Source organism: Pseudophryne corroboree, chromosome 2 (genome assembly GCF_028390025.1).
Source record: "Pseudophryne corroboree isolate aPseCor3 chromosome 2, aPseCor3.hap2, whole genome shotgun sequence".
Lineage (NCBI taxonomy): Eukaryota > Metazoa > Chordata > Amphibia > Anura > Myobatrachidae > Pseudophryne > Pseudophryne corroboree.
Window position 1 is genome coordinate 734,386,768 of NC_086445.1, and position 18,591 is coordinate 734,405,358.

Genomic DNA, 18,591 nt, shown 5'->3' on the forward strand with positions numbered 1-18,591 from the left:
AGTAAGCCATTATTCATCACACACTTGTTTGGCCCAGGCAGAGAGTACTACATTAAAACCATGATCCAGCCACAGAAGTACACCTTTCAATGTCCTCTATGTAGTCAAGGTCAGCTGTAGCAGAAGAAACTGATGCTGCTTGGGTGGTCTTTCATCTGAGATAGTTATGAGGGCACAACATGAAAAGACCACCCACTCCACCTTGTCCAGGCGCAGGTTACTGTCCGTGTGAAATATTCGGAACCGAGTACTGAGGATCCCAAAGGCATTTTCAACAATTCGCCTTGCCCTAGATAAGCGATAATTTTAGATGCACCTCTCCTTTATGAGTTCTCTCTGCTCAAAGGGCTTCATTACTGAATGTGTTTTATGTAATGCAAAGGCCTCATTGGCAATGAACACATAATTCAGCCAAAACCTTCACTCCTCAGTAGAAGGCAAACTGAGCCTTCGCATTATAGAATTCAGTCTTCCTAAAAGACCCACCATCGGAGGCTCACCTATTTTTGCTCACATCAACAAATATAAATTCATAATTGGCATTTACTATTGCCATAATTACTATGATTAAAAAAAGCTTTTATAATTATAATATAATGATCCAGAGTTCGGAGGTTTGTTAATCCAGACGTGTTTTCCATCGATGGCACCTCCACAGTTGGGGAAGTTCCATAGGGACTGCAGCAATCCTTTTTGATTCTTCCTTGGATGAAGGGGACTGGGAATAAAAAAGGGGTGAAAAAAGAATAGGTGCAAAAAATATCAAAAGTGAGTGCAGTATCACATATGGACAAACACTAGTGGGCAGCTGGAAATTTCCATTACAGGTGCAGCTAATCTAATTTCAAAAAAAGAAGGTCTACACTTGAAAAGGTCGCCATTAATTTTTAATTTTTTTTTTACAGAATGCCAACATGAAAAAATTGTGAAAAACTCATGTTGGACTTTTGCAAGTGTCGACCTATCTATGGCCCTCATTCCGAGTTGTTCGCTCGTTGCCGAGTTTCGCTATATTGCGATTAGTCGCTTACTGCGCATGCGCAATGTTTGCAGTGCGTCTGCGCCTAGTAAATTTGCCAAAAAGTTAGGTATTTTACTCACGGCTTAACGAAGAAATTTCTTCGTTCTCGTGATCGGAGTTTGATTGACAGTAAGTGGGTGTTTCTGGGCGGAAACTGGCCATTTTATGGGTGTGTGCGGAAAAACGCTGCCGTTTCTGGGAAAAATGCGGGAGTGGCTGGAGAAACAGGGGAGTGTCTGGGCGAACGCTGGGTGTGTTTGTGACGTCAAACCAGGAACGAAACTGACTGAACTGATCGCAGTGGCAGAGTAAGTCCCGAGCTACTCAGAAACTGCAAAGAAATTTCTATTCGCAATTATGCGAATCTTTCGTTCGCAATTCTGCAAAGCTAAGATTCACTCCCAGTAGGCGGCGGCTTAGCGTGTGCAAAGCTGCTAAAAGCAGCTAGCGAGCGAACAACTCGGAATGAGGGCCAATATCAACTTTTTTGCCATGTCGACATAAAGTGGCTCATTGGTTTGACAGTCAGTAGGTCAACGCCTTGGTCGAATGGCACAAGGTTGACATGGGAAAAAGGCTGAAATGCACAAAAGGCCGACACAAGCAATAGGTGGAGTTTGCAATGGTTAACACTGGAAAAAGGTCTGCATGAGCTTTTTATTTTTTGTTTTCCAGAATGTCGACGTGAAAAAATTGTGAAAAACTCATGTCTGACTATTGCAAATGTCGACGGATGCAGTGTTCACATTGTGAGGGGCAATGGGGGCAGCTGGCGACTTCCTTTCAAGGGTGCAGCCTAAACACATTTTGGCAGACAGACTGTATGGGGGCACCTTGAAACTTCTATAATAAGGGTTTATGAATCACATTGTGAGGGACAAGGGGGCAGCTGGAAAATTCCATTCAAGGGTGCATCAAGAAACTTTTTGGAGGACAAACTGTGAGGGGCAGCAGGAAAGTTCAAGAAAAGGGTGAAGTAAACATAATTTTTACCTTGAAGTACTGCTGCTTCAGGACCGTGAATATTGTCTTGCATGTCTCCCCGATAATGAGGCCCAAAAGCTTGAGGGGTTATTACTGTGACAAACATTAGGTCCTGCAGGGATCTGACAGTCGCCAGAAACTGCAGGGTAACTAGAATATCTTTGGCAGGGATGGCCATCTGCATCTTAGTATCCACCGTCCCTATATGCGGGGTCACAAGTAATTCCTTGAAGGTGGCATCGTCCATCCGTAACAAATTCCGGTAGTCATCCAGATAATTCTCACGAATCTCTGAAAGAAGCAGCATGTGCACGAGAGAATCCCTTCTCCACAGCCACTCCTTCATCCAACATGAACAAACCCTTATCCATTTCTGGGAAGTCTCTCTACCACACCTAACCCATTAATGCAAGCCCATTATTAAATTAGCCACCATTACTAGTGTCCCGGACGATGCTAGCAATATCGTTCATCATTCATATCATTTGAAAAATCATTCAGTGTGTATGCACAATATCTTTCACAAAGTATACCTGGAAGCACAAGAGAAATCGTTCACCAATATCGTTCATCGTTTATATCATCTAGTGTGTATGGGCCAATCTTTTATTTGCAATACCCAATCTTTGCTTAAAACTTATTACCATTGTACACAGGTACACAAAAGGTTTTAATAAATAAATGGTTAATCACTCTAATAATAACAAGACAACTATGTCTTAGAGTTTGCAATACACCCACCCAGTATATAAATATATCACGTTTTACAATTCTTTATAAAAATAACTACATAGAAAAGGTCAATTGAAGGATATACACTAATTGTGTATAATGCTTAATTTCAGCATGACGTCAAAACACGCACTCTTCCTATTTATTGCAGGTGCCGGACACAGTTCTAAATTTGTAGAAATATAACCTGACCACATATGTAGTATAATCCGTTCACTGTTCTCTTTATTCTGCATGAGCCATAGCCCTACATCCTCTCATCTTTTTTCACCTTGTCTAATCATCTGGTTTCAAAATGGCAATTAAGAAATTAATACTTCCTGCCTTCATTCTGCACAACTGAGCACTCAGCTCAGATAGCCTCCAGTAGTTGTAGAAGAGAGATGATCGGGTAACACTGCAAACCGCAGAATTCTGTTATCTTGTCATTCTAATTACTGGACTGGCTTTGCATTGTAGTTCTATGTAGGCTCAGCATTATATTTTGATATTGTTGCTGATTAAATAAATTATACACATTTTGTCACCAAGTGGCTTTATCTATGGAATAAGATATACAATGAAAACCTATATGATCCTAATGCATTGTCAATGTCTCATGTTTCATGTTAATTCTGGAGTGTTTCTAAAATATGTTGATTCAATGGGAAAATATGACAAACCTCAAAATTTGTCTACCTACAATTGATGTGCACAAATATGCCAACTTGTTCATCTAGTGTCTTCTAAGGTGACATTTCAGGAAATGGAAACACTCCCATAAAATCAAACAGTACTCTGGAAACTTCAATATGCAAAAGGGAAAAATTATTACATTAAAATGGGAAATAGTACAATCTTTAATCAGTTGGTGACTTTTTCTAGTCATTAAAACAAAACCCACAATACAAAACCCACAACAAATTTAATATAACCCTCAAATAAAAGATGAAGGCATGATTGGCAAAAAGGACACAGCTTTTAATATTTGTATTCAATAAGAAAATAATAGGTGACCAAGAAAGCACTGCATACTCTCAGCTCCAGCCAAAATACCATTTATCCATTATGGGGCAGCCATATGCGTTTCATGCAACCTCCCCTTAACTGGTCATTTATTGTAAGAATACTACCTTCCTACATAATGGGGAAAACCAACCAATGAGAGCTAGGGTTATTGATTTCTATAAGCCAGTGTTCTTTTGCTTTACAGTAGCTGATAATTAAAGCTGATTTATTTTCAAAATCTGAACTATATAGTGGAGATGCATGAGTTCCACTTTAACACAAATCGAATCCTGTCCACTGATATTTATATTTGTGTGATACAGTATTGGTTCAAGCTACAGTATGTAGATATGGAAGCTGAGGATACTGTAACTGTTAGACACCATTCAAAAAATATCAAAATAAAACTCTTTCCCAAAAACACGTTCTATTGAAATAATTAGAAATTATTATATTTTATTTAAAAAGCATGAACATAATACACATCTGTACACTTGAGGAGATCATAACCCAAACAAGTAAATATGTAAAATGACATGAGACAGATCATAAAGATGGCCCTTCATAAACCAGCTTACAATCTGATGTGTGGAATCACTACATAAAATAGTGGAACAATGATAGCTGTTGGTAGGGATGCATGTTCATTTATATAGACACTATGCTAGACTCAAGCTCCAGGAAGCTGATGGTTTAGAGGTATGTTGTCGGTTGAAACACTCATGCGACCACGTTCTGGGATACAATGTGTTAAATATGGAGACTGACACAAAACATTTAAAAAAGGATAAACATTTATTTATCTAAGTAACAGCAAAGAAAACATGCAAGTAAGTAACAAGTTATACTCAGTTACAATAATAGCAAGAACAAATTTGAGTTCTCAGCTCTTATCTCAGATGTTATAAAATCTGTCCCAGATGATGGTCGTCCATGAAGTAGTTTAAATAATGAAATCTAATCAAATCTCCAGGGTCCGGTCTTATAACTCTGTTGCAAGTTACAAGCTGGAGAGGATGTGTAGAAGGCTAGGTCCTCTGCAAACAGAACTAGCTTTGATCGGACCTGCTCTGCTATGTGTAAAGGTGCATACACACGGAGCGATATAACTGAGCGATTTTGACTATATAGTCAAAATCGCTCAGAAAGTTAGTGCAGATCGCTCCGTGTGTATACAGGCAGCGATAGCGATGCGCGTCCCCGCTAAGTCGCTATCGCTGGGAAAAATAGTCAGTGCCGGCAAGTCAATTTTGGCTATGTCGCTGGTAAAGTTAGTTAAAATCGCTAGAGGCCAGCGATTTTTCCCAGCGATAGCGATGTTGCAGGCGGCGGTGGTGCGGGCGGCGGCGGGTTGTGGCGACGGTGCGGGCGGCGGCGGGTTGCGGTGGCGGTGTGGGCGGCGGCGGTGCGGGCGGCGGCGGGTGGCGGTGTGGGCGGCAGCGGTGCGGGTGGCGGTGTGGGCGGCGGCGGTGCGGGCGGCGGAAATTTACCTTTCTCTTGCAGAGTTTGGCAGCGGAGCGGTACCAGTTTCAAAAATGGCGCCTCAGCGTCATTTTTGAAATTCAAGATGGCCGCCGCGAGCCAATCACGGCTCGCCGCGTCATCGCCCCGCCCCCTCCCGCTGACTTATATAAGTCAGCGCGAGGCAGCGGCTTTCAGTCCGACGGCGGAGGAGGAGCGGAGAAGAGCTCCTGAAGACGCCGTGGAAGTCCTGGATGGGCGGCGGCTATGCAAAAGAGCTTAGCAGCCGCCGCCCACCAGGTGAAGACGCCGGAGCAAGACCCCAGAAGCCCTGGGGAGGTGGCGCCCCCCCAGGTGAAGACGCCGGAAGCCCTGGGAAGGCGGCGGCCATGCAAAAGAGCTTAAAGGCCGCCGCCCCCAGGTGAAGACCCAGTTTAATAAAGGATTTTTAAAAGAATGTGTTGTGTTTTTTTTTTTATATTTTCTTTACAGGTGGACTACAGGTGCCAGCGGGCCCTTTATGTCCGGGCATGCTGGCACTTGTGGTTCTCCAAGTGCCAGCATGCTGGGGCAGGCTTGCTGGGACCTATAGGCCTCCTGTAAAGAACAATATTACTATTGAAAGGCTATCAGCCTCCCATCCACCGGCCCACGGATGGGGGGGACAGCCTCGGGCTTCACCCCTGGCCCTTGGGTGGCTGGAGGGGGGGACCCCTTGATTTAAGGGGTCCTCACTCCAGTGTACCCCGGCCAGGGGAGACTAGTTGGGGGGGTAATGGCACGGCCGCAGGGACCAATATAAAAGTGTCCCCCGGCTGTGGCATTTTCTCCCTGGCTAGTGGAGCCCGGTGCTGGTTTGGGAAATACGGGGGACCGCTATGTCTTTTGTCCCCCGTATTTTTTAAACCAGGACCGGACGCAGAGCCCGGTGCTGGTTGTCTAAATATGGGGGATCCCTACTCTGTATTTTAACAACCAGGACTGGCTCAAAGAGCCCGAGGCTGGTTTTACATAGGAGGGGGGACCCAACGCAAATTTTTTTTTTTTACTTTTAGCTATTTAAATACCAGCCACCCTGTAAATTCATCCTATATATGACACTCATCCCCTTATTTAAATGAGATAGTCAAAATCTCCCATAGCCAAAATCTCCCATAGCCAAAATCTCTTGCATAGTTAGACAAAATCTCTGGTAAAGTTAGTCAAAATCTCCTACTGCCAGTTCAAGGGAAAAGTTAGTCAAAATCTCTCATAGCCAAAATCTCTCCGTGTGTATGCACCTTAAGTCTCTAGGCTTTATAGCCCTCCTGAAGGAATACTCTAACTTTGTCTAAAAATATATTACAGTACTTTCAGTGTATGTGAAGCTGGGTGCAGTAGTTATTCACATAAGATAATTTATCTTAGACTTGACATGTTTCCCCTTTCACCCACTTATGATTATGAACACAATACCCAAACAACTTGCTAGACAGTTTCCATCTGCAATACTGATAATAGGAGCATACATTTTTTTTATAATCAGCCAGCTTACAAACTGTGTACACTCCCCACTCACTATGTCCTTCGCACTAGGTCAAAGGTGAAAAACAGCTGTGGAGATATAATTTTAACTGGTGCCTATATGTCTGCTAAAGCACTTATCCTAATAAAAATTACATATATAAAGCAATGATGTTATACTTATACAAAATAGAGTTATACATGAACAAAGTGGCGTCAAAAAGTAGATGAAAAGATCACCGCATACAAGGCACTTTAATCATTACACAAACTGTACAACTCTACATGGATTTACATCCAGTGACATTGCAACTCACTTGGAGAGTGACTGTGGATTATGGGGGTAATTCCAAATTGATCGCAGCAGGAATATTTTTAGCAGTTGGGCAAAACCATGTGCACTGCAGGGGAGGCAGATTTAACATGTGCAGAGAGAGTTAGATTTGGCTGGGGTTTGTTCAAGCTGCAATCTAATTTGCAGTGTAAAAATAAAGCAGCCAGTATTTACCCTGCACAGAAATAAAATAACCCACCCAAATCTAACTCTCTCTGCACATGTTATATCTGCCTCCCCTGCAGTGCACATGCACAACTGCTAAAAAAATTCCTGCTGCGATCAACTTGGAATTACCCCCTATGTGTGCACATCTTTTCTGATTACTGTACATTAAGTTTATAAGGACTATAATGTTATCAATAATTATATACCCTGTAAATAAAGGTTACATATATTTTTAAGCTGTCTATAACAGTTTTGTTTTTGAGTCTGATTATTGTTTTATTTTGCAAGGGGAAAAAAATCTCACTAAAATCGGGGAATGGTCTTATTAATAAGCTAGTTATTCAAACTAAATGCTAAGCAATAAAGGGCTGATTTTGAGGTGCACAAAATTGTGATTGCACACATATCCAATAATGTATGTGCAATGTATGTACACGCAAATAGTTTTTATTGCAAACCAAGTCATCAGTACACATGAATGCATATGCCAACACTGAACCACCCATCAGCGCCCAGAAGCAAATGTGCAAAAATCCACACTAGCACACTCCAAACCTCACAGCGATCAGTTGCTATCTGCTGTCACAGCAGCAGCTCTCTTCTAACACTTTCACCAATTGTAATTTCAAGTTTTCAATTACATACTTCATCACACCAATTAAATTGCATAATATATAACAAAGATCAATCACTGCCATCTAAATCATGTACCTTCCACCTTGAGCATTGGATACCGTGGGGCAGATGTATTAACCTGGGGAAGGCATTAGGAAGTGATAAACCAGTGATGAGTGCAAGGTGATAAACACACTAGCCAGTCAGCTCCTAACTGACAATTTGCATATTGGAGCTGATTGGCTGGTGAGTTTATCACCTTGCACTTATCTCTGGTTTATCACTTCCTTATGCCTCCTCCAGGTTAATACATCTGCCCCCGTGTTTGAAGAAGGGCTTTATTATACTAATCCATGTGCGGATATACTGTAAAAGTGTATATTTTTGTCATTGTGTTAAGGGTATCCGGTCTCTAGGTTGACAAGACTTAGGTGGACAATGTATAGGTCGACCACTATTGGTTGACAGTAACTAGGTCGACAGGGTCTCTAGGTTGACATGTTCTAAGTCGACAGGTCAAAAGGTCAACATGAGTTTTTCTCTTTTTTTTAACTTTACGATCCACGTGGACTACGATTGGGAATGATAACCTGTGCCGAGCGCAGTGGTAGTAGAGCGAGGCACCTTTCCTGAAGCATGGTGAGCGAAGCGAGCCATGTGAGGGAATGTGGTGCACTTATTTGGGTTCCTGGTCACTGTACGGTGAAAACAACACCAAAAAAGATTAAAACAACTCATGTCGACCTTTTGACCCATCGACCTAGACCATGTCGACCTAGAGACCCTGTCGACCAAAAATCCATGTCGACCTAGTTACTGTTGACCAATAGTGGTCGACCTAAACACTGTCGACTTACGTGTGGTCAACCTTCAATACCACACTTGTGTTAAGTGTCATCCATTATTACACATTGTCACTACACTTCATTTCTTGAATGTTAAATGTTTTTATGTATTATTTATACACATCCTATATAATAAAAAGCTAAGGCTGCTCCTCACCTCTGTTATGTGCACCAATGCCCACTGGAGGCCGGACAACAGAGTAAATGAAAGCGAAAGTGATACTGCAGGGAGGGTTACAGCCTACGCCTGCTGCTTATATTAATAATATTGATCTGACTGTTTCACACTTGCTGCATACAGAGATAAGGAGCTGGGGAGAAAGAGAGTGGGGTTTGGGACAGATAGGGGCTGGGGGAGTGGAGAGTGATGTTGGGGCAGATAGGGATTGGAAAGCGAGAGGGTGGAGGAGTTGGGGTAGATAGGGACTGGGGAGAGAGTGAAGTAGTAGCAGCAGATAGGGACAGTGGAAAGAGCTCTGTTTGAGACACAGACACACACACATACATGATATGTACACTGCATCCTCCACCATATACTGCCCCTATATACTAGGCATGAGCGTGTTCAGTTCCCCAGGAACCGACTCCACCGAACTTTCCAATGTGAGCCGGGAGAAGAGACCGGCTCAGGACTTCCCTCTTTACTTGGATCCAAAAAGGAGGCAAAATGTCATCATCCCACTGTCGGATTCTCGCGGGTTTTTGATTCTATATAAGTCTCTTGTGATCTGCACTATCTTCACTCCGGCATTGCAGAGTGTACTGGACAGATGTGTCTGTCTCAGTACTGGGTGGCATGGGATGGGTGCTCTCTCTGCGGTACCTAAAAGGGGTGCTCTCTCTGTATGCTGTATCTGAAAAAGGGGTGTTCTCTGTCTGCTGTATCTGCAAAAAGTTTATTCTCTCTGCTGTATCTGAAAAAGGGGTGCTCTCTGTCTGCTGTATTTGAAAAAGGGGTGCTCTGTCTGTCTGTTGTATCTGAAAAAGTTATAGTATTAAATATTTTTTTTTTGTGCTGTATCCCAGTGTATTATACAATTTTTATTTTATTTTCATAAGTACTGTGACACTGCCGGTCAGACTGCAGTATATTATTTCCTACTCATAAACACATTGTTCGACGCTGTCAGTGAAGTCAACCATAGTGTGTAATTATTATATATATATATATATTTCTGACTCATTTGTGCAACACTGTAACCGCCAGTGTGTGATATAAAAAAATACTTCTACATATTTTTTACTCATTTGTGCAACACTGTTGGTGCAGCAACTGCAGTGTGAATTTAATATACTGTACAGGGTGATTCAAAAGTCGCAATTTGTTTCAAAAACTGCAGGAAATGTGAAATCTGAATACTCCAGTAAGGTATGGGTGAGGTGGGCTATCTTTTAGGGTATGTACTGAACATGGGCACCATCTTGAAATCAGCCATCTTGAATCTAAGTTAGTTGTTTTTAAATGGAAAGGGGGTCATTTAACATGTCAAACAAAATCAGAATTTGCTGAAAAGTTTATTGCTTCAAACAGATTTGAAATAGCAGTTATGGTTCAAAAGTTACAACACTTTTTTTGTTGCGGGTAACTGAAGATGGCTTTGACAAAAGAGGTGAGAATTGAGGTCATTTTGATGTCTGGAGAACAAAGTTTCCATGTCATAGCTGCAGACTTTTTTGTCTTTTGCCCATGCAAGACAAAGGGCTTTTTCATACCATTGGAAACAGCTGTCTCCAATGGATCCTTATTTAAACAAACCACATCCCCATCATCAAATTCCTCATAGTCAATATTCTCATTAGCGCCAGCTACACCAATATCCTCCTCATCCTGATGTACTTCTACAGTGTCATCCTCAATCTCAATATCAGCATGCTGACTGGTGCTGCTCCTCCCAACACTTGCAGAGGGCATACAAATGGTGGAAGGAGTCTCCTTTTCCCATACAGTATTGGAAGGGTCAGGCTTATTCATCACAACTGCAGACACACTAGGACTCTCCGTGGAGATTGGTGATATTTCTGAATGCACAGTTGGTTCCTATGCCTTAAAAAAGTCTGTGTGAAATGATTTCTTCTCACACATGGACAATTACTGTGTCGCCATCTTTAGCCTTTGTACAGCTGTTGTAAGTAGAGGTAGGGACCGTAACCACCTAGGAACCTCCTCCCTATTATGCCACTTGCAGAGAACACATCACATCACAAGTTGTTGAAAAATTCAGAAACTTCAGATAAGAACGTAATCATTCCAGTGACACATAGCTCTGTTTTCTCTGTTGGATCCAAGGCCTGCAATCCCTACCACCAACACCCTCATTGTCAATTTCCTCCTCAATCAGGATCGAAAGTAGGCCTGTATCCAAATCCTCTGGAGGATCCTTGCATGCTATACCTGCTGCTGATGATGATGATGATGGGAGTTGAACTTCATCTCAGAAGGGGACCAGGATAACTACTTGTACTTTAACAAAACAATTGACTGTTCAACAATCCTTTGCAAGGAAGATGAAGTATGACAGCAGTCACCCAGTTGCAAAGCGGATTACTGAGTTCATAACAAGTATGCTGGTGTTAGACGTGCATCCAGTATCCACCATTAGTGCAGTGAGATTTAGACAGTTGAGTGACGTACTGTGTCCCTGGTACCAAATCCTGTCTAGATACCACTTGACTAGACAAGCAATTCCCAGCCTGTACAAGGACATTAAAAGAGTGTTATTAGTGTCCTCAGAAATGCACTGTCCACTTAACCACGGATATGTGGACAAGTGGAACATGGCAAACTAAAGACTATATGACTGTGATAGCCTACTGGGTAGATGTATTGCCTTCCGCAGCACCAACAGCAGCAGCATCTCACAAATGCCAACTCATTTAGAGGCAGGCTACTCCGTGTATCATCTTTTTCAGTAAGAAGCACACCACTGAGAGGCTCTTAGCAAAACTCAGGGAAATCATTGCACAATGGCTTACCCCACATGGATTCTCCGCGGGATTTGTGATATCTGACATTGTCACCAATATTGGCCCTCATTCCGAGATGATCGCACCAAGCAACTTTTTGCTGCTGGTGCAACTAACTAATCTCCGCCTATGGGGGAGTGTATTTTAGCATAGTAGGGCTGCGAACGCTTGTGCAGCCCTGCTATGCTAAAAAAGTTTCCTGCAAAACAAGACCAGGGTAAGAGTTACTTACCCTGTGCGATGGCTCCAGCAATGAAGGTCCCAGTCCTGACATCAGACATCCGCCCACCAAACGCCTCGACATCACTGCATTCGACTCACCATGCCTGAAAAACGGCGAGTATCCACCCCGGAATGCCTCCCACCTGTCCATCTTCTTGCGAACGCCACTGCGATCACATTTGTCGCTGGCAGCGTCATTGCCGGCGTCGATCATCGCCAGGCAATGACACACGTGTGCAGTGCGTCCACGTGCATGCACATTTCCAACCTGTTCGCACTGCAGCAAAGAAACGCTGCATGCGAACGGGTCGGAATGATCCCCATTGTGAGAGAATTACATCTTAGCAAATTCCAACACATCCCATGTTTTGCTCACACAATTAGTTTGGTGGTGCAGATTTTTTTACAAAATGACAGGGGCGTGCAGGAGATGCTGTCGGTGGCCAGAAAAATTTGTGTACATTTTCGACATTCAGCAACTGCAGCACTCTAGAATTTGCCCTGCCATCATCTGAAGCAAGAGGTAGTAACGAGGTGGAATTCTACCCTTTATATGCTTCAGCGGATGGAGGAGCAGTAAAAGGCCATTCAAGCCTACACATCAACCTATTACATAGGAAAAGGAGCGGGAATGCGCCTGAGTCAAGCACAGAGAAGAATTATTTCCGTGTTGTGCAAGGTTCTCAAACCCTTTGAAGTTGCCACATGTGACGTTAGTTCGGACACAGCCAGCTTGAGTCAGGTCATTCCCCTTATCAGGCTTTTGCAAAAGCGGCTGGAGAATGTGAATGAAGAGCTGAAATGGAGCAATTCCGCAAAGTATGTCGGACTTGTAGATGAAGCCCTTCATTTGCTTTGCCAGGATTTAAGGGTGGTCAATCTCTTGAAATCAGATTACTATATTTTAATTAACCTACTTGATCCTAGGTTTAAGTCATACATTGTGTCTTTCTTTCCAATGGGGACAAATCTGCAGAGATACAAAGAGCTGCTGGTGAGAAAATTGTCAGCTCAAGTGTAACGTGACATGGCAACATCTCCTTCGTTTTCTCCAGCAACTGCGGCTGCAAGGAAAAAACAACATTTTCAAAAGAGACCCGCTGGCAGTGAGGCAGATAAAAAAAGCATTTTGTTTCCCCCAGCACCCTGAATGCTCACAACAACCAGATTTAAATCCTACATAATATTATAATTCAGTGATCTCTGTTACATATATTTGTGCAAATGTATGAATAAACCTCCAGGCCTCACTGTATATTGGGGGTCCCTAGTGCTATATCTAGGTGCATCTAAGTGATATCACTAAGCTAATTGAGCATCTACCACTATATATGTCTGGTGAAGCAGATCAGTCAGGAACAACTTTTGACATCTGGTCCAGACTGAAGGAGCTGCCTACAATTACTTACATGTCTACTGTCACCGCATATTATGCTGTCACCATTGAAAGAATGGTTGATGACTATTTCAGTGACAGCATCCAAATAGGCATGTCAGATAGTACATTTCAATACTGGCAGGAAAAAGAGGCAATTTGGAGGCCATTGCACAAACTGGCTTTGCCCACCCTCCAGTGTGTACTCAGAGAGTTTTTAGCACAGCCTGGAACCTTGTCAGCGATCGGCATAGGAGGTTACTTTCCCAAAATGTGGAAAAAAAGATGTTCATCAAAATAAATTATAAATTCCACGAGGAAGACTTTTACCAGCAATTACCTCCAAAAAGTACAGAGGGACATGTGATGGTAGTCTTTGAAGAAGAGGATGTACACACTAATGGGGGTGATGAATCAGATACTGATGACAACATCGCGCCTATCTAAAGTACTAAAGCCAGTTTGAGCACTGCCCATTGCCAGCTTGTTTTGTGGGGGTCCAAACAATTCAATCATTTCAGCCACAAGTGACAGTACCTGTTGCTGAAATGGTTGGTTTGTTAAACTGTGCATGTCTTGTTTAATATACAACATAAGGGTAGGTGGGAGGGCCCAAGGACATTTCCATCTTGCACCTCTTTTCTTTAAATGATGTGCTCTTTGGAGCATTTTTTAGCGTAGTTATAACTAGTGATGAGCGTGTTCAGTTCCTCGGAAACCGAACCCCCCCGAACTTCACCCATTTTACACGGTTCAGAGGCAGACTCGGATCCTCCCGCCTTGCTCGGTTAACCCGAGCGCGCCCGAACGTCATCATACCGCTGTCTGATTCTTGCGAGATTCGTATTCTATATAAGGAGCCGTGCGTCACCGCCATTTTCACTCGTGCATTGGAGATGATAGGGAGAGGACATGAGGCGTTCTCTCAGTTTCTGTGTTCAGTGTGCTGCAAATATCTGTGCTCAGTGTGCTTGCAAATATCTGTGCTCAGTGTGCTGCAAATATCTGTGCTCAGTGTGCTGCAAATATCTGTGCTCAGTGTGCTGCAAATATCTGTGCTCAGTGTGCTTGCAAATATCTGTGCTCAGTGTGCTTGCAAATATCTGTGCTAAGTGTGCTGAAAATATCTACGTTCTCTGCCTGAAAAACGCTCCATATCTGTGCTGCATTGTAGTATATAGTAGGAGGACAGTGCAGAATTTTGCTGACCAGTGACCACCAGTATTATATAGCAGTACGGTACAGTAGTCCACTGCTCAACCTACCTCTGTGTCGTCAAGTATACTATCCATCCATACCTGTGGTGCATTTTAGATGTGCGCAGTATATATAGTAGGAGGACAGTGCAGAATTTTGCTGACCACCACTATATAACATATAGCAGTACGGTACAGTAGGCCACTGCTCTACCTACCTCTGTGTCGTCAAGTATACTATCCATCCATACCTGTGGTGCATTTTTGTTGTGCGCAGTATATATAGTAGGAGGACAGTGCAGAATATTGCTGACCACCAGTATATAATATATAGCAGTACGGTACAGTAGGCCACTGCTCTACCTACCTCTGTGTCATCAAGTATACTATCCATCCATACCTGTGGTGCATTTTAGTTGTGCGCAGTATATATAGTAGGAGGACAGTGCAGAATTTTGCTGACCACCAGTATATAATATATAGCAGTACGGTATAGTAGTCCACTGCTCTACCTACCTCTGTGTCGTCAAGTATACTATCCATCCATACCTGTGCTGCATTTTAGTTGTGCGCAGTATATAGTAGGATGGGAACAGTGCAGAATGTTGCTGTGACCACCAGTATATATATAGCAGTACGGTACAGTAGTCCACTGCTCTACCTCTGTGTCATCAAGTATACTACAAAAGGTCAGTAAAATGACCCAAAAATCTAAATTAAAAGCGTCTGATGAGAAGCGTAAACTTGCCAATATGCCATTTACGACACGGAGTGGCAAGGAACGGCTGAGGCCCTGGCCTATGTTCATGGCTAGTGGTTCAGATTCACATGAGGATGGAAGCACTCATCCTCTCGCTAGAAAACTGCAGTGCCACTCCTAGATGGGCCAGGTGTTTGTGTCGGCCACTTGGGTCGCTTAGCTTAGTCACACAGCTACCTCATTGCACCTCTTTTTTTCTTTGCATCATGTGCTGTTTGGGGACTATTTTTTAAATCTGCCATCCTGTCTGACACTGCAGTGCCACTCCTAGATGGGCCAGGTGTTTGTGTCGGCCACTTGGGTCGCTTAGCTTAGTCACACAGCTACCTAATTGCACCTCTTTTTTCTTTTGATCATGTGCTGTTTGGGGACTATTTTTTAAATCTGCTATCCTGTCTGACACTGCAGTGCCACTCCTAGATGGGCCAGGTGTTTGTGTTGGCCACTTGGGTCGCTTAGCTTAGTCACACAGCTACCTCATTGCACCTCTTTTGTTCTTTGCATCATGTGCTGTTTGGGGACTATTTTTTAAATCTGCTATCCTGTCTGACACTGCAGTGCCACTCCTAGATGGGCCAGGTGTTTGTGTCGGCCACTTGGGTCGCTTAGCTTAGTCACACAGCTACCTCATTGCACCTAGTGATGAGCAGGTTTGGTTTCTCGGAAACCGAACCCCCCCGAACTTCACCCACTTTACACGGGTCCGAGGCATACTCGGATTCTCCCGTGTGGCTCGGTAAACCTGAGCGCGCCCGAACGTCATCATCCCGCTGTTGGATTCTCGCGAGATTCGGATTCTATATAAGCAGCCGCGCGTCGCCGCCATTTTCACTCGTGCATTGGAAATGTTAGGGAGAGGACGTGGCTGGCGTCCTCTCCGTTATTGTTGAACTTGATTGTGCATTATTGCTTAATTGTGGGGAGGACTGGGGAGCAGCTGTATAATATAGGAGGAGTACAGTGCAGAGTTTTGCTGATCAGTGACCACCAGATTTATCCGTTCTCTGCCTGAAAAAAACGCTCCATATCTGTGCTCAGTGTGCTGCATATATCTGTGCTCACACTGCTTAATTGTGGGGACTGGGGAGCAGCTGTATTATATAGCAGGAGTACAGTGCAGAGTTTTGCTGACAGTGACCACCAGTATACGTTGTCTGCCTGAAAAACACTCCATATCTGTGCTCAGTGTGCTGCTTTATTGTGGGGACTGGGGACCACCAGTATAATTAATATTATATAGGAGGAGTACAGTGCAGAGTTTTTCTGACCAGTGACCACCAGTATATAATATATAGCATTACGGTACAGTAGGCCACTGCTGTACCTACCTCTGTGTCGTCATTAAGTATACTATCCATCTACATTCTATACCTGTAGTGCATTTTAGACGTTTTGCAGTTTGCTGACACAGTGACCACCAGTATACTATACATAGCAGTACGGTACGGAAGGCCACTGCTGTACCTACCTCTGTGTCGTCATTAAGTATACTATCCATCTACATTCTATACCTGTGGTGCATTTTAGACGTTTTGCAGTTTGCTGACACAGTGACCACCAGTATACTATATATAGCAGTACGGTAAGGAAGGCCACTGCTGTACCTACCTCTGTGTCGTCATTAAGTATACTATCCATCTACATTCTATATCTGTGGCGCATTTTAGTTTTGCAGTTTGCTGACAAAGTGACCACCAGTATACTATATATAGCAGTACGGTACGGAAGGCCACTGCTCTACCTACCTCTGTGTCGTCATTAAGTATACTATCCATCTACATTCTATACCTGTGGCGCATTTTAGTTTTGCAGTTTGCTAACACAGTGACCACCAGTATACTATATATAGCAGTACGGTACGGAAGGCCACTGCTGTACCTACCTCTGTGTCATCATTAAGTATACTATCCATCTACATTCATATACCTGTGGTGCATTTTAGTTGTGCACAGTATATATAGTAGTAGGCCATTGCTATTGATACTGGCATATAATTCCACACATTAAAAAATGGAGAACAAAAATGTGGAGGTTAAAATAGGGAAAGATCAAGATCCACTTCCACCTCGTGCTGAAGCTGCTGCCACTAGTCATGGCCGAGACGATGAAATGCCATCAACGTCGTCTGCCAAAGCCGATGCCCAATGTCATAGTAGAGAGCATGTAAAATCCAAAAAACAAAAGTTCAGTAAAATGACCCAAAAATCAAAATTGAAAGCATCTGATGAGAAGCATAAACTTGCCAATATGCCATTTACGACACGGAGTGGCAAGGAATGGCTGAGGCCCTGGCCTATGTTCATGGCTAGTGGTTCAGATTCACATGAGGATGGAAGCACTCATCCTCTCGCTAAAAAAATGAAGAGACTTAAGCTGGCAAAATCACAGTAAAGAACTGTGCGTTCTTCTAAATCACAAATCCCCAAGGAGAGTCCAATTGTGTCGGTTGCGATGCCTGACCTTCCCAACACTGGACGGGAAGAGCTTGCGCCTTCCGCCATTTGCACGCCCCCTGCAAGTGCTGAAAGGAGCACCCGCAGTCCAGTTCCTGATAGTCAAATTGAAGATGTCACTGTTGAAGTACACCAGGATGAGGATATGGGTGTTGCTGGCGCTGGGGAGGAAATTAACAAGGAGGATTCTGATGGTGAGGTGGTTTGTTTAAGTCAGGCACCCGGGGAGACACCTGTTGTCCGTGGGACGAATATGGCCATTGACATGCCTGGTCAAAATACAAAAACAAATCACCTCTTCTGTGTGGAATTATTTAAACACAAATGCGGACAACAGGTGTCAAGCCGTGTGTTGCCTTTGTCAAGCTGTAATAAGTAGGGGTAAGGACGTTAACCACCTCGGAACATCCTCCCTTATACATCACCTGCAGCGCATTCATCATAAGTCAGTGACAAGTTCAAAAACTTTAGATGACAGCGGAAGCAGTCCACTGACCACTAAATCCCTTCCTCTTGTAACCAAGCTCCTGCAAACCACACCACCAACTCCCTCAGTGTCAATTTCCTCCTTACCCAGGAAAGCCAATACTCCTGCAGGCCATGTCACTGTCAAGTCTGACAAGTCCTCTCCTGCCTGGGATTCCTCCGATGCATCCTTGAGTGTAACGCCTACTGCTGCTGGCGCTGCTGTTGTTGCTGCTGGGAGTTGATCGTCATCCCAGAGGGGAAGTCGGAAGACCACTTGTACTACTTCCAGTAAGCAATTGACTATCCAACAGTCCTTTGCGAGGAAGATTAAATATCACAGCAGTCATCCTGCTGCAAAGCAGATAACTCAGGCCTTGGCAGCCTGTGCGGTGAGAAACGTGGTTCCGGTATCCACTGTTAATTCAGAGTCAACTAGAGACTTGATTGAGGTACTGTGTCCCTGGTACCAAATACCATCTAGGTTCCATTTCTCTAGGCAGGAG

The 18,591-nt window shown here is 43.5% G+C and overlaps 1 protein-coding gene across 1 annotated transcript in view; it reads right to left on the reverse strand.

Annotated features, from left to right (window-relative positions):
• Positions 1 to 10,622, reverse strand: part of LOC135012851 (uncharacterized) — a 34,706-nt gene extending 24,084 nt beyond the window's left edge. The window contains exons 1-2 of the mRNA XM_063952587.1: positions 10,364 to 10,622; positions 2,015 to 2,296 (exon numbers count right to left, since the gene is read on the reverse strand). Coding sequence (XP_063808657.1) covers positions 2,015 to 2,296; positions 10,364 to 10,622 — 541 coding nt within the window. The remainder of the gene's footprint in view (positions 1 to 2,014; positions 2,297 to 10,363) is intronic.
• Between the last annotated feature and the right edge of the window lie 7,969 nt (positions 10,623 to 18,591).